A 27,089-nucleotide genomic window follows, 5' to 3' on the forward strand; every position below is an offset into this window, starting at 1 on the left:
TGCATGTGATGAGTTCAGTTTTTGTATCACAGGATTTACCCAGCCTGAAGTTTAGGGTTAAATCATTCACCAAAGGTCAGAAGATTATGATGAGGATTATGAAGAAATAACTGTCAGAATACAGCAAAAAGATTAGTGCAAAGTATATCTCTTAGGCAGGTCCTAGGAGGCTCTCCAGACATACATGCTTCCTAAATTAGGCAGAAATATCTGGATCTATCCAGCTACCTTTCTTTGATGTGATTTGCTATAACTGACCCCTCTATGTTTGTAGGAACATGATACGTAAATGAAAATAGTGAAAGGCACAACAGTGTACCTGGAAATCAGTGCAAATGCGTACTGTGTTAGAGCAAGTTAAAATTACTCAAACAGATTCAGTGGGCTTTTAATTAGAACACAGTAAATGAAAAACTTGTTCCAAAAATTTTGCAAAAAAGAAATGCTTTTTTCTCTTGAGGACTATAACTGTTATTCTAAATTACAGCTCTTCTAGAAGACATTACAATCATTTCATCCTCTGAGAACTTATTTCTGGTGGAAAAAAACAAAATTTGGTGAACTTTATTTTCCTGATAAAAAGGGCATCCCAAGTGATAGTTTTCAAATGGTTTTAAAAAGTGGAGTTTTCTTTTTGCTTTTCTGAATCTTAAAGGGAGAACAATGGCAACAATTAAGCTTTCATAGACATGAAACCTCATATTTACATGTAATTTTACTATGCATTCCTGACATTCAACACAGAAGGTGTGTCAACATTTTGAGATTAAATAACTTGTCCTGGTTGGTAGTATTTTAACAATATGTAAATATTTACACCCAGGTACCCAGCATTAATGACTGGTGAAAAGTTTAGGTATCCAGATGTTCTGTCTACATGAGACTGAGAACACTGAATAGGCCCAGTAAATATGGCTACCTAAATGGCCTTAGGCTGATAACAAGTCACTTGGGGGCGATGTGAGTTCTGCAGAAATAAAATCTGGCTGCTTCTCCCATTGCCTGTGATTGGCCAGGCATTGAACCGCAGGGGCTCCACAAAATATTGCTAACTGGCAGGCGGGCTGGCAGATAATTTTACACTGTCCATGCCTGTAAAATTGTGAGGATTACACAGATCCATCAGCATATTCCCTTCCCCGAGTCTAAAGATGGAGGTGCAAGTCATTACATTTCAATTCTATATCTGTGTAAGGGAGAGGAGAAATCCCCAGGGCATCAAAAAGGAAGGCATGCACCCCAGAGGCTTCTCCAGTGCCAGAGCTTCTCGAAACCAGATCTCAGCGTGACTGGTGGTTTGAGGGTCACCGTCACATAAGTCTGCTCCCTGAGTGGTGTTGCTTTCAAGCCTTGATCCCCTTTCAGAAAACAAAAATCAGCCAGGCTCTACCAGCCCTTCTGTGGAGGTTGGCAGAGCTGGCAGTACAATTGGTTCTAATAGAACTTGTTTTGAAGCAGCTTATGGAATGGCAGTTATTCTCCCTTAATGGTCAGTTTTACTGCATACTGATGGAGAATGTGATTATAGAGTGGACATGTTTCACAGAAAATACATTTCTCTCTCTCCTACTTTTGTTCTCCCTTGAAGCCAATTGTAAATAGAGTCTGAAACACAGAAAATTAGTTGTACTATATTAGTAAGTAGGGCTGCTTTCCTACAATTTTGCATACTGAGTTTATTTTTAGGGTATATATATGGTATAGATTCCCCCCTCACTCCCCATTTCTAGCAGCTCTACACAGAATCACACATTTTAATGAGCTGAGGGCACAGGTGTTGCAGGAAAAAAAATAATGATGTTTGCCATTCATCCTTCAAATTAAATAATGTGTTTTTAAATAGTAACTTTTTTCATAATACATTATGGGAACAACATTATCTGTCACATTTTAAAAGATGTATTTGTAATAAATGTAAATTACTTTTAGAAAATCAGTAATTAGGCTCATCAAAAAATAAACAATCTGCCACAAAAAAGATAATCTTTAGCATAGTTAAGTATAATAACTGTTATTTGAATAAGTTAACAAATTAGGGTAGATTGCTTCTGTAATTCATTTCCTATAGCACGAGTTTAGGTTACTGCATTAAGCTTCTGGAGTGGGGGGTAGAGATGGCAGTCAGTACCTCATACTTTGGTGAAATACAACTCTCACATTCAAAAATTTACATTTTCTTTTTTAAACTTGATTGAGAAAGTATATTTATCATTGAGGCTTAGAAATGGGAAATAACAGAGTTTCGGTGTCACTTTTAGAGCTGTTTCATCCTATCAGAATTATCAATCAGTAGCTGTCTTATTAAACACGAAGAGCAGAATGACTTTCTTAAAAAAAAAAAAAAAAAAAAAAACACATGGATGGAAATCAGCCTGTCACCTTCAGGCAAAATTCAAAAATTCTGTTTTTATCAAAACGCCATTAACTTGTCATGTATTCTCTCCGCATTTGCTTTTGGAGCCTGTTCTCAGTCTCTGTGTGGATAAATAAAAGCCTCTTCTTTAACATCAACTTTCCCCTCCTGTTTGAATCCTCAGACTTGGTCGTGATTAGGAGCTGTGACAGCACAGCCTTCCACCAGGGAAGTAAATGTGACGATAGTTACATTAGACAGAAGCGTAAAAGGAAGGCCGAGATCTGGAGACGCAGCTTTAGCTTAATCACTGTTCATCTCTAGGCACTGAAGGGGGCAGGCCGTGCACAGAAGCTGAAGCGGGGAGCACTGTGCGTGCATTCTGATCAGTGGGTATAACTGCAGTCTGGAGGAGAACCCCTTTTCCTCCCTTAATGGAAGAATTTGAGGCTCTACTGTATTTGACTACTTCCTTAAATTTTTGATTCTTCTTGGCATAATGATGTGATAAAGGTAAGGTTACTAAAAAATGTTAATGGTGACTGTTTTCTCCCCCTTTTGCGTCACAGTTACTTGCATGGTTGGGAGTATTTCTTCCATCTAACTGCCTTACTCAGATAAATATCTGCCATGAGCAGCCATCCTGACTAGTCCTTTCTCCTATCAAAGCTTTGTTGACTAAAACTCATATTTTAAGTATGTCTATATTAAATATATATGTGACGATGTATTAAATATATATTAAAACATGAGGACTATACATACCTTTCAATGAGATGATTTTCATGCTTGGAGAGGGTTACCTTCTACCTATGCATATTTCTATGTCGTTCTTCATGAAGGTTTAGCAGATTCTCTTCACAGGTTAAAGCTGTGGGGCTGGGATGCCATGTGGCCTTGTCCTTTGGCTGCTTTGCCTTCGAGGAGAGTCCGGGAACTCCAGATGGGGCTGAAGAAGCACTGTGTTCTTCTGGTCTTGCAGACTCATCTGGGTTTTCTGAACTCTCCTTTTCACTGCCCAGCCTTGAAGGAGTAGTTACCTCTGTGCTTTCTCCATGGACATTAGAAGCTTGGGGTAAACCATCCACTTCCTTTCCTACATCACCTCCTTTCAGAGGACTTGAAAGGGCCACCGTGTCTGCATTACTGGTGAGGAGAGAAGTATCACTGAACCTGGAAGAGCCTGCTGCTGCTGGCAGGGGCACTGCGGCCTTGGTGGGATCCGCAGGTTCATTTGGAGGAGCATCAGAGAAACAGGGCTTGTCTTCAGCAGGGTCCTCCTCAACACAGGCCTCGAAGAAGTATTCGGTGTCCTCCTTGTCTTCTGAGCCAGAGTCAGTCATGTCTGGTGGCAATGGAGTGCTGCTTTTCTCTTCGATGTAATTGGTGACCTCCCCACAATCACTGTCATGAGAGGAGAGAGATAAGTAGGAATAAAAGTCCCCTTTTCTTAGCTGGATGGGCCGATGAGAATGCTCCAACACCTTCTCCTTGATTTGAGTTAATGAAGTAGGAGCAGTGACCTCGTTTTCAGGTTGAGATTTACATTTCAGGGCTGTTGAAGCCATGTCAATGATTTCCTTAACAAAGTCGTGTACTGAGCAATCTTCGGCATCTTTTTGATGACAAATGTCTGGTTCACAGTCACAACAGGAAACGTTGTCACTGGCGGCAACATTTGCCTCTGTTTCATTTTGTTCGCGTGCTAGGCAGCAACCAGCAGGTTTTCCAGCCATATTTAGTGCATCATTAGATGAAGATTTCAGTACATTGGAGTCCTGTCCATTGATAACACTGGTTTCTGAAGGCAGTTCTGGACAAGATTTCTCGGTAGGAGTAGAAGCGGCACTCTGATTTTCAAAATGGTGGTGGTTTTGACATTTCTTTGGGACATGTCTAACCATTTGGGGAACAGACTCCTTCCCAGAAATATTTGATTCATCTGAGCCATTCATAACTGGTTTGCACTTACAATGCTCACTCTCTGAAATCCTTTTCCCACCTGAACCAAGACTTTCTGATTCCTTTGAAATATCATTCGGTTTGTCCTTCTGACTTTCTGGAGTGCTTTCAATATTGCCGTTTTCCATGTCTGCCACATATGGATCTTTATTAACTTTGAAAATATTCTTCTTATTTTCACCTTTTGTCCCTAACTCATGGGTGTGGGGTAAATTCTTACTATTTCCATTATTTTCAGAGAGATGTTTTATTGAGCCATTGAGAAGGGCTTCAATGTTGAGGGTGTCTGAGGAATTGGTCATCTCACTACTACTTACATCCTTACTGCCCTTGATTTCATCACTGAGATTACACCTTCTCTTATCTCTTGTCAAGGAAAGCTTGGGTCTAATCCAGGTCTGCAGTTCATTCTTTATGTAATCCAGCCCGGACATCACGTTGCAGTCTTCATAAATTTCATCGTCCGTTGCAATACTGGAGTCATCATCCTCATCTTTGATGCACAGCTCTTCTTCTGTTAAGGTGAGCGTTGAGCTGGAGAGGAGGTCACTATCATCTTCATCATCAGTGCAGGCAGAGGTGCAAGAGACATTCACGATCATGCTGACATTGACATCACTTTCATCGGCCACCGAACGAGGAAGGCGCTTCCTGAATGATGCATTCGATTCTGGGATCTTGTTCTTGTGTAACACAATATCCTCTGAGCAAACAGAAAGCTCATCACTGCTGCTTAGTTCTGTAAGAGATGCTGGCGAGTCTTCATTGATAGAAGATGCTATGTCCAGTGACAGTTGGCCAGGGAAAGACATCTTTTGGGAACAGCTTTGAAGAGTGATATCGGAAACACTTCGCTTTATCTTCTGCTCTGAAGGGCTCTGGATATTCTCCAAACGATTCAGAAGATCTAATGTTCTTTTACTCAGTTCACCAACTGAGCCACTGCTCACACTTAGGTCCCCAGAGCTGTGACAGCTAAAAAGGTCTTCATTGCTTTTATAAGATGTCAACCAACTTTCTAAAGAAGTGCTTCGCTGGAGGCTGTCACTGCCATTTTTAAAGATGCCCAATGCAAACAAATCACCCCCTGGAGAAAGAGACTCAATAGACGAACTATGAGATAAGAGAGAGAGCTGTCTGGCATTCTGCATGCCAGTGAATGCCTTCTCTACATCACCACTTTTATATGAACTGCGATCCATTTCATGGGGTGCACTTGCCAGAATCCTTTCATGGGGAGGTGCATCTGGTTGTAACTCTGTAGCCTGATGTTTAGATTTGCAGGATTTTTTATCAAAATAAAAACCATGAAGCAGGGGATCCTCCACATGTGCTTTTTCACTTTGTGACTGTTTCATTATCATCGGTAATTTGAGTTTTGAGCCTTGGAGGTACGAGTAATCATAAAATGTAAACACATCATGTTTTCCTTGTAATTCTTCTCCCAAACAATCAGGGGTATGTTTGGTAACACTGTTTAAATCTCCAGCTTTCCCATTTACACAACCCACTGGTGAAATGGGTAACTGAGAGCTATCTGGGAGCTTAATTCGTTCCTCCTCGTCTTTAATCTTTTGCTTTAACACGTTAACTGCATCTCCCATTTGTGGGTCCAGATGTTCAGTGTCAGGGTTACTTGGGGACTCATCCACTGCATTGAGCAAGCACATTTCAGAGTTGGTGGTGGTTTCGGTGTCCCCTTCACTGACAATTCCACTCTCACTGCCTGAATTTTGGCTCATGTCTCCTCCATGGCATGGGCAGGGCTTCACCAAATTAGAACCCCCTAGAAGATCTGGCAAAGATTTGGTAGATGAAAAGGAAGAGTCTTTGCTGAGACTCTTAGTTAAAACACTAGGCTGTGTCATGCTAGTGAACTTTGGATTGTTTTTCAGGAATGGGATGTGGCTGTCTTCATAGAGTTCAACATTGTGGAGGCTGTAGACTTGGTAAATGTGCGGACTGGATGGGGCAGTGATACTTGATGCATACTGAGATGCCCCATGGTCACCTGCCTCTTCTTCATAACTCGGGTTCTCACTACCTGTCTCTTCAAGGTTTAAGGAAGGCATGACAGGTTGGGATTCTTGATCAAGGTCATTCAATTCTTCGTTCAAACTAATTAACTTGTTACTTATGTCAGTTTCATCCCATTCTAGGGCATCCTCACTCGTCCCATTTAGGTCCATCAAGCCAGGATCAATCACATTCAAAGTCTCCTGTGTAGGAGAAGGGAAAAAAAGCAGAAGAATTAGGGAACACAAGCATGAAAATTTTATCCATTCAAAATCTCTTGGAAGAGTCCGGAAAGAAATTTGCCCCAAGCATGAATTTGAAAGATAGCATAATTATCAGGTCTATTCCTCTCTGGAATAACATCCAAAATTATTGAAAGAGGCTTTTCTATCAATAGTAATTTGTCACTGGGGCAATGACATAGATTAAAATGTAAGATTATTATAGTCAAATATGTAATTTATAGAATTAACTATTTCCTATTGATTTCTTCTACATTTTTAACCTTGGATTGGGTGAAGATAAAACTGTCAGGTAAATAAAGGTAAAAAGAGGTTAGCCTGTGACATCTTTTAGGGTACATTCACTCTGATATTATCGTGGTTCTGGAGTTCATAATGGAGTACTATCTGCACCCACATATGGTGAAATCTCCTCTTGCTTCTGGTTCTTGCGTTCTCCACTTGGTGCAGCTTCTGGGAAAAGAGCAGAGAGCTGTAGCTACCTGTCAAGCCATGCACCAGCCAGAGGCTCTCGTAGGTCTATCTTCTCCACCGCCTTCCCTCTCAGGGCTCCTCCTCTTCAGAATGTGGCCCTGTTCCCAATCAGACCCAAGCTGAGCACCACCTGACTGGTTTCTTTACCCACATCTTCCTGGACTTGAGTCTTGGGCCCCAGTACTGCAGGGTAGCTTCTTAGTCATTAGTCACTGTTCTCACAGACTCTCTCTTCCCCAGTCTCTATCACAGAGATTCCACTTTGATCCTTGTTAACTTCTCTCACTACTGTTCCTTTATAAAGTCCAGGTAGAACCCTCCCTCTCCAGCCCAACTCCAGCCCTAGAATAACAACTATCTGAGGACTTCCTGACTCCATGAATGAAGCAGCCCAGATTCTCTTAGGCTGCTTTCTGCCTGCACAGTTGGGATCTTGTTCTTTCCTTGGATTTCTTGATTTTTATCCTCTTTGGTGGAGCATGACACATTCTGGAACACAGAAGCTGAAAGGGTTCGGCATGGTCTTGGGCAAGTCGCTTAACCTTTCTGGGCAGTCATCGCCTCACACCACTTTTTCAAGGGGGTTAGCACTGTCCATCTTCAGAGAGAATTCTGAGGATTAAGTGAGCTAATGCTTGTGAAGGGCTGAGGAGGCAGTCAGTATAAAGCAGCTGGAACAGTCAGTGCATGGAGAATTGCTCTAGAGTGGCCTTTAGTTAATTCATAAAGGGTTTTCCCGGACTACCTCATTCTCTCCTCATCTTTCCTTTCAATTTGCTCTTAAAATCACAAGGGATTCATGAAGTGGTGGCTTGAGAGAGGTGTCTCACTGTATTAACAGGTCAGCATATCTGCATTACAATTCAGAATTATTTTGACAATCTGGTTGAAAAACAGGGCATGGTGCTTTTCTTCCTCAGGAGTGGAAAAAAAGGCTTCACCAGCAGCACATTCACAGTGCTCTCTTAAGAAGCTCTCAGTCCTTCCAGAAACTACATTAAGCATAAAATACCCATTAGCACTTTATTATACTGGATATGTAAGAGATTATCTGTATAGCCTACTTAAGTTTAAAAGAGTCCAGATACAAAGTAAACATTAATTAAGGGATATTCTTAAATTTTCTAACAGAATCTTTCCTACCAATGTTACAGCACTTAATCTAGTTCACTGGCCATCATCATGCTCGCTTAGGGGTACGTTCACCATGATGAATTTTTATTAGAATTTCTGTTTATTCTTTGCTTCCTGATAAAGGAAGTACCAATGACCAGTTAGTACGACTAGTGAATGTTAAAATCTTTAGCTGTAGAAACAATCAATCAGTCTAATCAAATAGTACATTAATTTCAAATACTATCTTGGCGACACTGGACTCTGAGAATGCTAATAAATAACTGAATTTGTCTTTCAAAAGAGCTCTCTCTGTAACTCTCAGGATGACTTTAACATTTAGAAGTACAGATTTTCCGTGAGGGTCCCGAACCTGGGGGCTCACTCTGGCTGCAGGAACATGCCACCTGGACGTGCACCAGGATCTGAGCCCAAGGGACGCCTGTAACTCGGACTTGCCTTCTATGGCAGTAGTTTTCTGACCGAAGGCTGCCTTTGTGGCTTCACAAATGCAAGCCCACAAAAAGTATAAAACTCGCATGGCAGCATCTACAAGAACAAATCTTTCACTCAATAAAGTAGTTGGAGTGGAAGATTTCCATAGAAGATTAAACTTTTGTCTATAATATTGTCCTTTTCCTTTCCTAATTCTTTCTTCCTATAAATCTCTTAACTTCATTGTAATTTCAAACAAGTTTTTATGTCAACTCCGGGGAATATCTGACAAGACCCATTAGAAAATCATTCACTTTAGACTTTACATTTTACATATTAAAAAGAGCTGATCACTCTGCCCTCGTTCACTCTTTTCTGTTATGAATTAAATTCTGTCAATATTTTCAATAAAATCTCCATTTCTTCAAGATTTAACCTCAAAGATAAAATATACCCTGAGGGTAAAAAAAAGTAGGGAAAGTTTCCAAGAGGAAGGACATTTACAACATTTATATAACTAAAAAGTTGTCTTCAAAAAAAGACAAATGTACAGAGTGATATAACTGGCTGGAAAATTATTTGGTCAAATGTTCTCTTTGAGGATAGCCCAATATAGCAAATAATCCTCAAGCTAGTTAAGCATTTTTTGTTGTGTTGTTTTTTTACAGGAATTATCTGGTGCTTTATAAAATGTCTCAGATGTTCCCTGTCTTTGATAAAGTAATAAATCAAACATGGATTTAGAAAAAAAACCTAAGAATATTTGTGAAACCAAGAGGATGGTGAGTAGTACAAAGTTCCAATAGAGAGTCTGCCTTTTCAGAAATAATTCTGAATTAAATCCATTTGTGCAAAGGCTTTTCATTCATAGACCTGTTTCACTGGTGCAGAATTCTGGCCTAAACCAAGGACTCTCTGTATATAATTACAGACAGGTGTGCATACACACACACACACACACACACACACACACACACATCTTTGCAGATCTGCTAAAGACCAAGTGGAATTAATTGGTGTTACTTTGTTTTGTTTTTTTCTTAGAGGCAGGTTATTTATGTTAGTGTAATATAGACAGAGAAATTAAAGTGGCTGGAAAATAATGATGATGATGACAACGATGATGAAAGAACCAAGATTCCAATTGCAGCAAGTAATACCTATCCAAATTAACTTCCTTCTGCACTTGCATGACTTTGAGTCAAGTATCCCAGGACTTCATCTCTAGGATTTTCTTTAAATTTTAAGTTAAATGGTAGATTTTTATAAGCAATGAGAAACACATTATCAGCAAAAGAGTGGAGATAAAGGAACCTGACATTCTATAAAACAATAATCCAACAGAGATCTGATATAATTACCTTTGGATTCCTTTAATTTCCTTTAAAGAGATGCAACTTTTGAAAAACTAAGGTATCTCAAAAGGACTAGGATGAACTGAATGTTCCAGTCAAACTTCTGGTGCTCAGAATAGCCAAAACCTTTAGGAAGCCTTGCCATCTGTGTTCCCCTGTTTATTCCAGATCCAAGAGTTTACTAAGCAAGACCACTTACAAAGCCCTGGAAGGAGCGGTTTATTTGTGGAAAAGGAGACTATAACAAAAACATACAAATAAAAGTATCAAAAACATAGACAGCATTAACCATAACTGAATAAAGATAAGCATATTTACCCTAGGGCAAAAGGCAGAATACAGGGAAGTTTGGATAGGAGGGAGAAAATGATATATAGATAAGGGTGGGGGGGATCAATTTAAAGAAGGGAAATTCTACCCTTAATATACTTACTCTGCTTTTTTGATGCAATATTTTCCCTAGCACCACCTCCTCCAAATGTAAAAAACCAAAGTGTCTGATCATTAGACGCATAATTATTTTCCTAAATTAGACTTAGGTAGAAATTGTTCAAAAACATCAACAACTGTAAGAAAGAGCTGCTGCTGCTGCTGCTAAGTCTCTTCAGTTGTGTCCGACTCTGTGCGACCCCATAGATGGCAGCCCACCAGGCTCCTCCGTCCCTGGGATTCTCCAGGCAAGAACACTGGGGTGGGTTGCCATTTCCTTCTCCAATGCATGAAAGTGAAAAGTGAAAGTGGAGTCGCTCAGTTGTGTCCGACTCTTCGCAACCCCATGGACTGCAGCCTACCAGGCTCCTCCGTCCATGGGATTTCCCAGGCAAGAGTACTGGAGTGGGTTGCCATTGCCTTCTCCAAGAAAAAGCTAGTCCTCAACAAACAGACAGACTTTATGAGAGTTCAGAGCTTGTAGTACTCTGCTTTTGATGGGCAGAGAACAGATTCAGAGTTAGCAAGAAGAAATACAGATAAAAAATAAAATAGAATAAGAAGCAAAAATGTTCATTGTTTATCAACCATTGTGGGATTTGGAGCAAACAGATCTGGGTATGAATCCTGGGTTGCCCCCCTTTACAGGTTAGTAGTATGATCCTGGACAAGTTATTTAACATGTGTGCCTCAGTTATACCATTTATCTGTTCAAGATAATCAGAGCACATTGTGCCTATCTTAGAGACTACTGGGAGCTTTAAATGAAAAGAAGTCTGTGAAGTCCTAGGGGGAGGGCCTGGCACATAGTAAGGATACAAAAACAGCAGCTATAGCAAATACTGCCTGTGAAAATAGAGGAGGACAGAGTAGTTGAGTGTTAAGTAACCTTATCAAGGTTTATATGAAGACTGGTGTTTGGTTGACTAAATTCTTTAGCGCAACCACATGCATGGAATCCAATGAAATCAACATCAATTAGGTCCCTGACTTACTCCCACTGCACTGGAAATGGGGGGTGGGTTTGTCTTTGCATGTCCTCACTGAGCATATTCCTCAGGAATAGCCAGATGAGAAAAGATGCCTGCCCAGCCCTCAGCAGGCCCTATAGCTCAAGGACTTTCTATTTCCAGAAAATAATCTTTTTTCCAAAAGGCAGGTCCATTGTCTGTGAAATTCTATCACAACTGACACATTAGACCAATCAAATCCTGCTCACTATCTATCAGATTGACAATAATGTTAAAGTAACTTGTCTCAGCTCAGAAAATGCTTTGAAAGTCTATCTCACACTAATGATCAAAAACTGTTCTAGTGAATGCTCTTTTTCAATAACAAAGCTGATCAGAAACTCAAAACAGACAAGTAAAACCCAAAGTCAGCTCACAAATCTCACTAAAGTGAGTACTGACGTGGACATATTTCCCAGTCTTGGCTACACAGATATTCTGAATTAGATGAAAATGAAAAATCCATGAGATGTTGTTTTAAAGTAAATTTTACGATAGTAAAAATTGCCTTACTTTTCAACAGGAACCAGGGACAAAAGAGAGTTTGACATTGTGAATCAGGGGTTTTCCTCCCAGCTATAAACTCCATGAGGGCAGCAGCTTCTCTATGCCCTAGTACCTAAAACCGTGCCTGGTAAGAAGCAGTTTCTCAAAAAAATTATTTAATGAGCAAACAAAAGACACGTTTGTGGTCTTGTGAAATGCTTTAGAGCTCTGGGAAAGGTCTTTAGGATTTTTTGCCATGACAAAACCACGTGGAGAAATGTTTGACTTTCTAACTGGTGCTACTGCTCAGTTATGAGCTAGCAGCCTCAAAAACATTTTTCTTGGTGAAAGAAGCCAGACACAAAAAGTCATACATTGTATGATTTTATTTACATAAAATACCCAGGCTTGGTAAATCCATAGAGACAGGATCAAAATTGATGATTGCCAGGGACTTGTGGGAGGAGAGAAGGGGGAGCAATTACTTAATGGGTGCAGGCTTTCCTTTTGGGGTGATGAAGATGTTTTGGAAACAGAGGTGATGGTTATGTAACATTAAAATGTCACTGAATTGCTCAGTTTAAATGATTTATTTTATGTTATGTTAACTTCACCTCAATTTAAAAACAAAACAAGCAAACAGCAGTCCTCAGTCCTACTGAGTTTTCTGAACTGTAACACCATCAAATGCAACAGGACGTCATCACTCTGTTGAGGACCTTGCTGACAAAAATATTACAACAGATATTCCTGAACTCATGTACATCACTGTACATATATTATCAATAATGATAATTTTTTTTATTCCAGGCTTCTTTGGTCTAAATGCATGCTCATCACTCCTAGAAATGTTGAAGAGAAAAGCATCCTGTGGATAGTACTTCGGGCTTCTCAAGTGGCATTAGTGGTAAAGAACCTGCCTGTAAAGAACCTACCCACCAATGAAGAAGACGTAAAAGACACAGGTTCAATCTGTGGGTCAGGAAGATCCCCTGGAGGAGGGCATGGCCACCCAATGCAATATTCTTGCCTGGAGAATCCCATGGACAGAGGAGCCTGGAGGGCCCTGGAAAGAGTCTGACATGACTGAAGTAACTCAGCACACACATAGTACTTCTCTTAGTTCAACTTCACTCATTTCGATGCAAAAGTCTCGTGAGAAGAGAGAGTGTGATCAAAAGAGCCCTTATTTGCTGAGTCCGCCACAGGATCACCAGTGACCTTCTGACAGCCCAGTCCAAATGATCCTCCTTTGCCCTTATGTTACTTCATTCTTCCACAGCATTTGACTCCATTTTTCTTGAAATTTTCTCCTCCTTTGATTACCTTGATGTTAACTAAGCCTCCTCATAAAATTCATGCAAGCCAACTGTTAAATGACAGTGTGTCCCACAGTTCTGTCTTGCTTCTTTTCACCATACAGACTCCCCTGCCCTAGGTTTAGCCACATGAGGCCTGACTGTCTATGATTCTGAAGGTTTATAGGCTACACTGAGGAGAAAGGCATTCAGAAAAAGAGTTGGGGGGGGGGTGGACACTGCAGGGCAAGGGAACAGTAAGAGGCAAAGGCAAAGGGAACCGAGCTTTGTGGGTACCTTCAAAGGAAGGATGAGCACCTGGAAAGGGAACACAGCAGGGAAATCCAGGTAGGACTGGTATAAAACTCTGGGAACTGAGAGTAGAAGATTTTGAAAGCAGTGGGTGGTTACGAATGTTATAGAAGCAGAGAGGACAAGAAGAGAGGCAAAGCCAGTGAATTAGCAAGAAGAAAGTCATTTGCCCTTTGAGAGGGAATATCCTGGAGGCTGGTAGGAGAGGAAGGGAGCACAGGATATGCTTCATAGTAACCTGAAGAAATTTAGGTTCCACAGTAAAACTGCTATTGAGATTGGGAACCTGGTCCTACCAGATGCTATTCACCACCTTTCTTGTCTTTCAGCACCAGTCTTGGAAAGGGAGCACAAATGGGGAAACCATGGAGGCCACAGAACATACAGGAAATGCTTCAATTGTTCTAACACCTCCTCCTTCAATTCTAGTAGCCCATCCTGACTTTGTACCTATTTAAAACAACAAATAAACAAAAATCCTCTTTAATATTTTTAAATAAGATTTTGTGTGTAAAGAACAGGTTACCAAGAACTTTAAGGTTCTATAAACAAATGATTGTGAGGTTGTAAGAAACAATTCCATAGAAGAAAGAAGGATACACAAACTCGAAGCACTTCTTTGTATAATGTCAGTCTTACAGTGCCATTTTGACTAAGAGGCAACACATTTATGCCAGTAAATTAAAGAAACTTAGATACTGTCAAAATGTTGACATAACTCTTAGGTGTAGTAACCTCAGCATTGGTGTTTTAAAGCTAGGTAGCAACCGACGAATGCCTTGCATCAAGCTATTTTTTTAAAACAAATTAATTATTATATAAATCATTATTCATTAAGCATCTACTGTAGGAAAAAGTTACTTTCCCATGCAACTCTGAAAGTTTCATTAGAAGTAACTAGAAAAATAACTTGCTTCTACTGGAAAATAAATTGTTTTATCCTAAATATTGCTTTATGTACAAACATTGAAATTTTTATTATATCCAGAATAGAATGAATATGAAAACTAGTTTATTTTTCTCTTTTCAGTCACTATTCTGTTTTCCAGAAAAATTTCCCCAGAGTTTCAAGAATGTGTCTACAATTAGGATTGCTTAAAAATGAATTAAAAAACAACTTGAGAAGAGATTTTTAAATAAAAGGAATTTCTTTATCTGACCTCTTCATTACTGTGTAGAACTGAAACCAATAAAATGAAGTAAAAAAAAAAGTTCAATATAAAGTTTTAAAAACCCAGTCAACTCATGGCTGATTCATATCAATGTATGACAAAAACCACTACAATATTGTAAAGTAATTAGCCTCCAACTAAAATTAAAAAATTAAAAAAAAATACAACTCTTAATCAAAGAAGTGAAAAAAAAAAAACAACCCAAACGCAGTAAGATGGTGGCATTTTCTACATTTTATTTACCGCTTTGTTGCTGTTGTTTAGTCACTCAGTCATGTCTGACTCTTTGCAACCCCATGGACTATACTCCGCCAGGCTCCTCTGTCCATGGGATTTCCCAGGAAAGAATATTGGAGTGTGTTGCCATTTTCTTCTCCAGGGGATCTTCCTGACCCAGGGATCCAACCCATGTCTCCTGCATTGGCAGGCAGATTCTTTACCACTGAGCCACTAGAGAAGCCCCTATCAACAACTACCATATGGTAAACCTATTTGGATGACAACAACAAACCCACATGCGGCGTTGCATAAAGAATTTTCCCCCTAATGATAACATCTGGCCCCATTCTTCTGTCGTTGTTCTGTTTGGCGTTTGCCTTTTGACTGTCAAGAGGTGACATAACATTTGAGTTTTGTGCCTTGGGATGTAATTTTTGCTTCACCTTTACCTTAGTGAAAAGTACACTCTAGTTCCTTCCTTTACGATAAGGATCTCCCATTAATAAAACCTATGATTTTTAAAAAATTACAAAGCATATTTGTGGTAAAGCAGGGGTGAACAGTTCTGTAAACAAATGAAGTTTACTGACATAGCATATGAGCTTCCAACTTTCAGATTGAATTCTAAGAACACAACCTGAGATAGCTTCATGTACAAAGTGAGCTTTGCCAACATGCTGAAGCTTGCCTGAAAAGCCAAATATCAGCTAATGGAATTCACTCACATCCAGGATCTGTGTCCTTTATGGAGTACATATTAGTTGAGGGAATGTGGTGTCTTTTCTCTCTCAAAAGGTCCACATTGAGAACAAACACTGTGTTATCCCTACTTTTAATGGTTTGCTTGTCTTGTTTTGTTTGTTTCTGCTGAATTCTAATACTGTGATTACAATTCACCATTCAGAGGAAAAAAACTAAAAAAAAAAATGTTGAAATGACCAGAAATGGTACATATCATTTAATCTCTTTTCCACCTTAAGTCAACCAAACTTATCTCTTGCTTTTCTCAGTCTATCACTTGATTGGCCCAATGTTTAACATGATTAACTGGAAGGTCAGTTATGATTTGTTTTCTTAAATGACTTAATTTTTCTTTCTAAATCTGATTTGATTTGATTTCATTTCATTTCACTTCAGTCACTCAAACGTGTCTAACTCTTTGCGACCCCATGAACTGCAGCATACCAGGCCTCCCTGTTCATCACCAACTCCCAGAATTTATCCAAACTCATGTCCATTGAATTGGTAATGCCATCCAACCATCTCATTCTCTGTCGTCTCCTTCTCCTCCTGCCTTCAATGTTTCCCAGCATCAGGGTCTTTTCCAATGAGTCAGCTCTTTGCATCAGGTGGCCAAATTATTGGAGTTTCAGTTTCAACATTAGTCCTTCCAATGAACACCCAGGACTGATCTCCTTTACGATGGACTGGTTGGATCTCTTTGCAGGAGGGATCCCTCGAAGGGACTCTCAAGAGTCTTCCCTAGCACCCCAGGTCAAAGGCATCAATTCTTCTGCATGCAGCTTTCTTTATAGTCCAACTCTCACATCCATACATGACTACTGGAAAAACCAGAGGCTTGACTAGACAGACCTTTGTTGGCAAAGTAATGTCTCTGCTTTTTAATATGCTGTCTAGGTTGGTCAAAACTTTTCTTTCAAGGAGTAAGCGCCTTTTAATTTCATGGCTGAATCACCATCTGCAATGATTTTGGAGCCCCCAAAAATAAAGTCAGCCACTGTTTCCCCATTTATTTGCCATGAAGTGATGGGACAAGATGCCATGATCTTAGTTTTCTGAATGTTGAGCTTTAAGTCAACTTTTACACTCTCCTCTTTTACTTTCATCAAGAGGCTCTTTAGTTCTTCACTTTCTGCCATAAGGGTGGTGTCATCTGCATATCTGAGGTTATTGATATTTCTCCCAGCAATCTTGATTCCAGCTTGTGCTTCCTCCAGCCCAGCGTTTCTCATGATGTACTCTGCATATAAGTTAAATAAGCAGGGTGACAATATACAGCCTTGACGTACTCCTTTTTCTATTTGGAACCAGTCTGTTTTTCCATGTCCAGTTCTAACTGTTGCTTCCTGACCTGCATACAGGTTTCTCAAGAGGCAGGTCAGGTGGTCTGGTATTCCCACCTCTTTCAGAATTTTTCACAGTTTATTGCGATCCACACAGATTAGAATTACAGTTCTGTTTTAGTAGTCTCCTCTGAAGACAGCTTCTTTTAGACTTAAGGAAAACTGAGAAATCTCAGAATTGCTAGAATATCTCCCTTGAACTACACTGTTCAAGAACTACACTGTTCTACATAAACAAGACTGGAGAGTATAGAAGTTATGCTTGATGCTTGAAAAGTTGCTTGAAATTTCAGGATGCATTTTCCTAGAAGGTAGTAAATGTCTTTGAAGTAAGTTTACAAGAGATTTTATACTTCTGATTCCTAGAGTACTTAGACATGTTAAGCATGTAGAATCCCTGGGTTATTTTCTTTTTTGATATCTCAAGGGAAAAATACTAAGGAGTCTGAGATCTGATTAGATATAAAAATTCAGTCTTGACTGGAACAGAAGCTCTGGTCCTGGGCTCTCATGAAGGAGGCTCTTGAGAGTTTTAAATGTCAGGACCTTAATTCAAACTGTAACCCAAATCAAAGGTTCCCAAATCAAAGAAATGTAAATTTCATTCTAAAGGAAAAATGATCTCAAAATGTGAATTCATTTTGTAAATTAAAAAAAAATAGAATATTAGAGGCTTAGGGTCACCTTAATCTCTTAAAATCCTTTTCAATGTAAAAAATAACTAAAAATAATTTCAAACCCTAAACTCTTCAGATATGGGCCCCTAGGTGGCAACTAAGAGAATATGTTGAGCTATAGTCCAGAGAGGCAAGGCATTATAGTCAGTGGAGCTAATTACCTGGGCCAGACCTGCCTAATTTACTACTCCAAGCAGGCGACAATGGTAGCATTCGCGACTTATCTCTGGTTTGCTTACAGTCAGTGCAGAATGAGGCATACTTTAATTACATAAAGCTTGGCTACTTTTTTTTCTTTCTTTTTTTCTTAATAAATGACAAGTAATCAGGGAAACATAAAGCAGGTGACTTCCATGCTTGTGTGCTAAATCGCTTCTTCATGTCCGATTCTGTGTGACCACATGGACTGTAGCCCGCCAGGCTCCTCTGTCCATGGGATTCTCCAGGCAAGAATACTGGAGTGGGTTGCCATGCCCTCCTCCAGGGGATCTTCCTGACTCAGGGATCGAACCTACTTTTCTTAGGCCTCCTGCTTTGGCGGGCAGGTTCTTTACTACTAGTGCCACCTCAAAAATATTTTTCAAAGGCCTAGTCCATGCAAGACTTTCTGCTGGCAGATGTCATCACTGTTATTAGGAAGAGTCAGGAACACTTAGATACACAGAGATCCCTTATGTTTATCTGCTGATAGGTTCTATATTATGGTAACAAAGGTTTTATTTTATTTTTTTTCCAAAATTAAAGTCCTTCCTCCCATGAAATTAATCATTTTCCCTCATTATTCAGTAAAACCATAGATGAGCTGCAACTCCATAAACTTTAGGAACTCATTTATTATGTTGTCTGATCAGACCTTGCGTTTATTTACACAGTGCACCCGTAAAACCCAGCTTTCATTAGTGTTGGGGAGGCAGAGCCCTGCCTCCTTTGCTGGGAAGGTGAAGCTGGAGAAGATAATTAACCATGAAACAATAAGGAGGCTTGCTGGGTAAGCAGTAGTGTGAAAACAGTTACTCCTCACAAAAGAGGGGAAATTAGCTTGCTGAATAAAAAAGGAAGTGTCAGATTGAAGACTGAAAGGCCTGCCAACAGAAGTAGATAGCTCTATGCATCATTAATGAAATTTTTTAACACTTAAACACCACAGCTGTCCATATTTAAATGCACGTAAATGCCATGTGTTTCCAGAGATTAATATGCATGTTAAAATATTTCTTTCCTCCTTAAAATCCTAGATGTTGTCTCTGTCTATTTCATTTCACCTACTTCTTTTACCAAGAATAAAAATGCACTAGCTTTCTCAGCACTGTGTCCTCATTTCTAAAACCCACATATACTAAGCATCCCGGAGATGGGCAGCATGCTCATTATATTTTTAACAAACACATTATTTTACATTGATAATACTGATATTTTAGTAAATAGAAAGTTTGTTTTGATTTTGCTGCTTCACAGAGTGAAGACTTATGATGTGCGTTTCCTTTCAAAACTTCCTCCTAGAGCATTAGTGCTCCCTGAAGCAGCCCCATTTTGGCAGAAATTCAGTTCTGTGCAGTGCCAAAAGAAATAGAATAAACAAACACTGCTCCATGCAGCTGGCGACATAATTTACATATTACTGCACACCAAACATGAAGACCTGAATATGGATTAGAGCTACGGTGATGACACAAATGTCATATAGATAAAGAGAAACAAAATCCAACACATCGTTGTTTATTTTAGCGCTGCTACTATATGAGTGCCACTCAGAAAGAAAAAAAAAAATGGAGGAATTGCTTTTTGAAAATTGGACTCCTTTCCTTATTTGAAGAGGGTTCTTTCAGTCTGTAAAACAAGAAAAGAGCTGAAGGGTGTGGGTTATTTTGGATCCCCTAATATTCTGTCCTTTTGTCTTGTGAGTTAAGCCAATTTTAATGTGCATCAGCTTGGATGAGGAGAATTAGTGATCTGACAAGAACAACCTTTAATATACAAAAACACCTGAATTCCTATTTAGACTTTTTTCTGCCCTTGACAATTTTAGTTGAGCACTGTGCTCTTTGACAGTTTAAGTTCAATGAATGGAATCCTCGGTTAGAGAGATCCAGAAGGCCATTTGGGCCCATTAAAGCTCCATCAGGAAACACCATCCAGTGGATAGAACTCCCCTAAAGTTCTGAGCTAACTTGTCCTTATTCCTGCATGTTAGTTGACCTTTCATGTCCATATCTAGATGTACAGGAGTACAAAGAAGAAGGGACATGGCTCTGGATATTTATTACTGTAAGTCTTTTTCTAGTCCTTGGAGATGACAAGAGCTAAGAAAGTAACACTTGACAAATGATGATGGTGACAGGGTGAGGAATAAAGAAAATGTAAAATATTTGAGCTAACACCAAATTAAAAATTCTTCATACTGCATTGGACAGGGTTGACCTTACAGGCAAAAACTGCTTTAAAATGGGATTATCCTAGGAGCTTTCATGACATTGTACAGGAGACAGGGAGCAAGACCACCCTCAAGAAAAAGAAATGCAAAAAGCAAAATGGCTGTCTGAGGAGGCCTTACAAATAGCTGTGAAAAGAAGAGAAGCCAAAAGCAAAGGAGAAAAGGAAAGATATACCCATTTGAATGCAGAGTTCCAAAGAATAGCAAGGAGAGCTAAGAAAGCCTTCCTCAGTGATCAGCACAAAGAAACAGAGGAACACAATAGAATGGGAAAGACTAGAGATCTCTTCAAGAAAATTAGAGATACCAAGAGAACATTTCATGCAAAGATGGGCTCAATAAAGGACAGAAATGGTATGGACCTAGCAGAAGCAGAAGATATTAAGAAGAGGTGGCAAGAATACACAGAAGAACTGTACAAAAAAGATCTTCACAACCCAGATAATCACGACGGTGTGATCACTCACCTAGAGCCAGACATCCTGGAATGTGAAGTCAAGTGGGACTTAGGAAGCATCACTACAAACAAAGCGAGGGGAGGTGATGGAATTTCAGTTGAGCTATTTCAAATTCTAAAAGACGATGCTGTGAAAGTGCTGCACTCAATATGCCAGCAAATTTGGAAAACTCAACAGTGGCCACAGGACTGGAAAAGGTCAGTTTTCATTCCAATCCCAAAGAAAGGCAATGCCAAAGGATGCTCAAACTACCGCACAATTGCACTCATCTCACACGCTAGCAAAGTAATGCTCAAACTTTTCCAAGCCAGGCTTCAACAATATGTGAACCATGAACTTCCAGATGTTTAAGCTGGTTTTAGAAAAGGCAGAGGAACCAGAGATCAAATTGCCAACATCTGCTGGATCACTGAAAAAGCAAGAGCGTTCCAGAAAAACATCTGTTTCTGCTTTATTGACTATGCCAACGCCTTTGACTGTGTGGATCACAATAAACTGTGGAAAATTCTGAAAGAGATGGGAATACCAGACCACCTGACCTGTCTCTTGAGAAACCTGTATGCAGGTCAGGAAGCAACAGTTAGAACTGGACATGGAACAACAGACTGGTTCCAAATAGGAAAAGGAGTATGTCAAGGCTGTATATTGTCACCCTGCTTATTTAACTTTTATGCAGAGTACATCATGAGAAACGCTGGGCTAGATGAAGCACAAGTGGGAATCAAGATTCCCAGGAGAAATATCAGTAACCTCAGATATGCAGATGACACCACCCTTATGGCAGAAAGTGAAGAAGAACTAAAGAGCCTCTTGACGAAAGTGAAAAAGGAAAGTATAAAGCTGGCTTAAAGCTCAACCTTCAGAAAACTAAGATCATGGCATCTTGTCCCATCACTTTATGGCAAATAGATGGAGAAACAGTGGAAACAGTGGCTGACTTTATTTTGGGGGGGCTCCAAAATCACTGCAGATGGTGACTGCCGCCATGAAATAAAAAGACACTTACTCCTTGGAAGGAAAGTTATGACCAACCTAGACAGAATATTAAAAAACAGACATATTATTTTGCCAACAAAGGTCCCTCTAGTCAAGGCTATGGTTTTTCCAGTGGTCATGTATGGTTGTGAGAGTTGGACTATAAAGAAAGCTGAGCACCGAAGAATTGATGCTTTTGAACTGTGGTGTTGGAGAAGACTCTTGAGAGTCACTTGGATGGCAAGGAGATCAAACCAATCAATCCTAAAGGAAATCAACCCTTAATGTTCACTGGAAGGACTTGCTGAAGGTCCAACTTTGGCCACCTGATTCGAAGAGCCAACTCTTTGGAAAAGACTCTGATGCTGGGCAAGATTGAGGGAAGAGGAGAAGGAGGTGACAGAGGATGAGGTGGTTAGATAGCATCACGGACTCAGCAGACATGTGTGTGAGCAAATTCCAGCAGATAGTGGGGGACAGGGAAGCATGGCGTGCTGCAGTCCATGGGATCGCAAAGATGTGGACAAGACTGAGCAACTGAACAACTACTACCACTACTCTTGGCTAAGTGTAAAAGCAAAAGGAGGAATCAGGGCCATGTGAGAAAATCTTGTTAGATACCATTAGCGTTTAATAGTCAAGGAAAGTTCTTTAACATTAAAGAAACAAACAGTCAAGAGAGTTGGAGTTATTTTACCAGGTGAGGAAAAGGCTTTATTGGAGCTCATTTTCCATTGCATTTTGGAAGTTACTAAGACTAGAACAAGGAGAATGTTCTCTATTTTCACAACTCCAAACTCAAAAAACAGAATTACATTGCAGCAAGAAAAAGTAGGTAAGATATACCAGAAGGATTTGTTATTAAAAGGGCAATTAAACATTCTCATGGACTGCCATGAAAGTCTACAAAAAATCTATCCCTAGGCTTTTCTAAAAACAGAAGAAACAACAATATGTTTAGGATAATCCTACACACCACTTTCAAACCACGCTTCCTAAAATAAATCCTTTCATTGCATTACGCCTCTCACTAAAACAAAACAAATAAACAAACAACTTTTAGTGGTTACTGTCTCTTCAAATTATTTTGACTGATTTTTAAGGCATTCCATCATTCGGTCTATATAAAAATGACTGAAATTTAATGTTCCCCCAAAGGTGATCTTCTCTATGCCTCATGAATATTTGCTGCTCACTTATGTCACCAAGTCTATGTTCATAGTAGGCATTCATTAAATTTTCTTTTGAATAAGTGAATGAATGAATGCAGTTTCTATTACCCTTACCAAGTATCTCAAAATTCAGTCTTAAACTCCTCTATAAAGATGTCTCTGAATACTCAGCCCTCAGTGATTTCCCTCTCAATTCTTTTTTTTTTTTCATTTAATTCTTATTCTAGTGACAGAACCACACGATTTAGTATTGCTGCTACTGCTAAGTCACTTCAGTCGTGTCCGACTCTGTGCGACCCCATAGACGGCAGCCCACCAGGCTCCGCCGTCCCTGGGATTCTCCAGGCAAGAACACTGGAGTGGGTTGCCATTTCCTTCTCCAGTGCATGAAAGGGAAAAGTGAAAGTGAAGTCGCTCAGTTGTGTCCGACTCTTAGCTACCCCATGGGCTGTAGCCTACCAGGCTCCTCCATCCATGGGATTTTCCAGGCAAGAGTACTGGAGTGGGGTGCCATTGCCTTCTCCAAAATTTAGTATTTAGTATTAACATTTGCTTATTTATTTAACAAATGTTCATTAAATACTTACTACATATACTTCCCAATCACTGAGCAGATAATAAAGGTGAACTGAGCACAGACTCACCTTTTAAGTAACTTACAGCTTTGTACTTAATTTTCTAATTGGTACTGTCATTTTCAGCCCAAACACAACTAGAAATAATTATTGTCTCATCTATGTCAATATTATCTTACTGTATCACTTCATATAGCTGGCCAATTTCTTGAGACTGAAGACCATATCCTGAACTACTTATGTGTAGACAAATCTCAGAACAGTGCTGAGCACAGCAGCTCAAGGAGCACTTGGTGATTAACTGCCTATAGGCCCAGCTCCAATACCATGATCCAATGGAATCAAAAACAAACCATCTTGGTAAATAGGTTAAATATTCAGAATCCAAAACTTGCATAATCATCAGTGATACACTGATAGTATTATGGTTATAAGAAAATATTTAACCTATATAAAAACAACTTTAGTTATTCTGACTTCAGGCCCATGGGCCTGCCTGTATCATTTTGCACTGCTAAACTCCTCTATACAAAAAGTGGCCTTTTCAATATTGGTATTTCAGTTGTAACCTCTTGGATGAATAAACATTGAATCTTTTCTTTGATAGTCAGCAAACTTAGTCCTTTATAAGTTAAAAAGTCATAAGCATAATTCAAGTGAAACAATGGACCTAAAATACTAGCTGTATATAAAAAAGAAAACTAGAGTAAATCTGATATTTCTATAGTGGGATAAGAAAATTATTTGACACTAGTGGCATTTCCACTTAAATGTTTTCTCTTCAACCAAAATTTAAATGTGACTACTGCTTCATGATCAACGGGTTGGTATTAATGTTTAATACCTATTATTTCTAGACCAGTGCTTCCCAATATTTTTCAAGATATGACATATAGAAAATGCTGATATAAACTTACATATTGAGAAGGAATGAGAGACTGCTCACTGCAAAAGGCAAATAAATGGCAAGGATTCCTTCCAGGCCCCATCCTGCCTTCCTTTCCACACCAGGAGGGAAAAATGTTTCAATATTTTAACACATCTCTAACTGATTCAGGGTACATGGGAGGGAAGCTATACATGAGATAAATATAATTAGAGGTTTCTTTAGTTGAGAAAAACATAAATACATGAGGAGGTAGAGAGACAGGTCAATGAAGAAACACTGAATTAATGGCAGACTGAGTAAGGAAGGAAAAAAAATAAGCATACTAAAGCACTTCATGGCAAATAGATGGAGAAACACTGGACAGTGACAGACTTTATTTTTTGGGGCTCCAAAATCACTGCAGATGGTGACTGCTGCCATGAAATAAAAAGATGCTTACTCCTTGGAAGGAAAGTTATGACCAACCTAGATAGCATATTAAAAAGCAGAGACATTACTTTGCTAACAGAGGTCCCTCTAGTAAAGGCTGTGGTTTTTCCAGTAGTCATGTGGATGTGAGAGTTGGACTATAAAGAAAGCTGAGCGCCACGGAAATGATGCTTTTGAACTGTGGTATTGGAGAAAACTCTTGAGAGTTCCTTGGACTGCAAGGAGATCTAACCAGTCCATCCTAAAGGAAATCAGTCCTGAATATTCATTGGAAGGACTGATATTGAAGCTGAAACTCCAATACTTTGGCCACCTGATGCAAAGAGCTGACTCACTGGAAAAGACCCTGATGCTGGGAAAGATAGAAGGTGGTAGAAGGGGAGACTGAGGATGAGATGGTTGGATGGCATCACTGACTCAATGGACATGAATTTGAGTAAACTCCGGGAGTTGGTGATGGACAGGGAGGCCTGGCGTGCTGCAGTCCATGGGGTCGCAGAGAGTCAGACACAACTGAGCGGCTGAACTGAGAATACTCTGGGGCTTCCCAGGTGGTGCTAGTGGTAAAGAACTCGCTTGCCAATGCAGGAGACTTAAGAGATGCAGTTCCATCCCTGGGTTGGGAAAAATCCCCTGGAGGAGGAAATGGCAACCCACTCCAGTATTCTTGCCTGGAGAATCCCATGGACAGGGGAGCCTGCCAGACTACAGTCCATAGTATCACAAAGAGTCAGACATGACTGAAGTGACTGTGCACGCATGCATGAGAATATTCAAAAATTAATGAGACACCAAAATAATGACCCAGGAAGCATAATATATCTATATAGATATATAATACATATATATATACACACACACACCTAGGCATATCATATTCAAACTCCAGAAAAATAAAGACAAAGAAAATCTTGAAAGAAGTCAGAGCAGAAAGAACACCTCGCCAATAGAGGAACAATGACAAGAATTACAGCAGACTTCTTATCAGAAACCATGTAAGCAGGAAGAAATTGTAACAAAATATTATCAAAAATTATCAAGAGAAAAAAATCAGTGATATATAGTTCTATTGCCAAAAATCCTCCTTCAAAAGTGAAGGAGAAGTAAAGATTTTCTTAGACAAAAACTGAGGGACTCATTTTCAGCAGACCTGCCTTGCAAGAAACATTAAAAGGAGCTCTTTGGGAATAAAGAAAATTATATTGGTAAGAAACTTGGATCTGTATAAAGAAAGAAGCATTGCAGAAGGAATAAATGAAGGTAAAATAAAATCTTACTTATTTTTATTCTTAATAGATCTAAATGATTCACAGTAATGTCATAGGGATGGGAAGGAAGAATTAAAAATATTCTGTTGTAAGTTATCTGCACTATATATGTGAAACAATACAGTGTTATTTGAAGATAGGCTTATACTGTAAGCTCTAGGACAGTGACTAAAAATTTTTTAGGAAGAAGTATAATTGATATGCTAAAAGAGAAGATAAAATAGAATCACATGAAATGCTCCATCAAAATAAAAGAAAGCAGAAAAAAGGGGGAAGAGAAACAAAGAACAAATGTGATGAATAGGGAATAATTACAAACATAATAGATATTAATCCAACTATATCAGTAATCACTTTAAATGTGGATGATCTAAATCATGCAATTAAAAGCTAGAGATTTTCAGGATAGATAAAAGAGTAAGATCCAGCTATAAGTTGTCTACAGAACTTTACTTTAAATGAAGACTCATAAAGATTAAAAGAATGGATAAAGATATACCATGATAACATTAATCAAAAGGAAAGTGGAGCAGAAAATTATAAATAAAAATTTTTTTAAGTGAAATGACTTCCAAATAACAACAACAAAAAGAAAGCTGGAGTAACTATATAAATTTCAGACACAGCATACTCAGAAAACAAGGAAAATTATCAGGGATAAAAAGGGTTATTACATAATAATATAGGCATCAATTCTTCAAGATGACAATAATCCTAAACTGTATTCACCTAAGAATAGGATATCAAAATACTTGAGGCAAAAACTGATAGAACTGCAAGGGAAAACAGAAAATCAGATATTATGGATTGATTTCAACCAGAGCTGAAGTCTTCTGATTTAAATTCTTTCAGTAATTGGTAGATTAATCAACATTCTTTCAGTAACTGATATACCAATCAGGCAGAAAACTAGTAAGGAAATAGCTGACTTTAGCAATCAACTGTATCTTAACTGGCATTTATAGGATATTTTATTCAACAATATCAAAGTATAAATTCTTCTCAAACTCCGATGGAACACTCACCAAGAAAGACCACATTCTGAACCACAAAACACACCTTAGCAAATTTAAAAGAATAGAAATCACAATGTATGTTCTCAGACCACAATGGAATTAAACTAGAAATCAATAACAAAAAGCTGAAAAATTCCCAAATATTTGGAGATTAAACAACAAACTTCTAAATAACACATAGGTTAAAGAAGTAGCAAGAGAAATTTTTAAGTATTTTAAATTCAATTAAAATGAAAATA

General features: G+C 39.0%; 1 protein-coding gene across 5 annotated transcripts in view; it reads right to left on the reverse strand.

The window, feature by feature from the left end:
• Window positions 1-27,089, reverse strand: part of AKAP6 (A-kinase anchoring protein 6) — a 571,209-nt gene that overhangs the window by 5,577 nt on the left and 538,543 nt on the right. For all 5 annotated transcript variants that reach the window (XM_081547988.1, XM_081547989.1, XM_081547987.1 and 2 more), the window contains one exon: window positions 3,119-6,534. In XM_081547988.1, the coding sequence (XP_081404114.1) occupies window positions 3,160-6,534 (3,375 nt within the window). In that variant the 3' untranslated portion in view covers window positions 3,119-3,159. The remainder of the gene's footprint in view (window positions 1-3,118; window positions 6,535-27,089) is intronic.

This window comes from Giraffa tippelskirchi, chromosome 12, assembly GCF_054371585.1.
Source record: "Giraffa tippelskirchi isolate mGirTip1 chromosome 12, T2T-mGirTip1v1.2.pri, whole genome shotgun sequence".
Taxonomy (NCBI): Eukaryota; Metazoa; Chordata; class Mammalia; order Artiodactyla; family Giraffidae; genus Giraffa; species Giraffa tippelskirchi.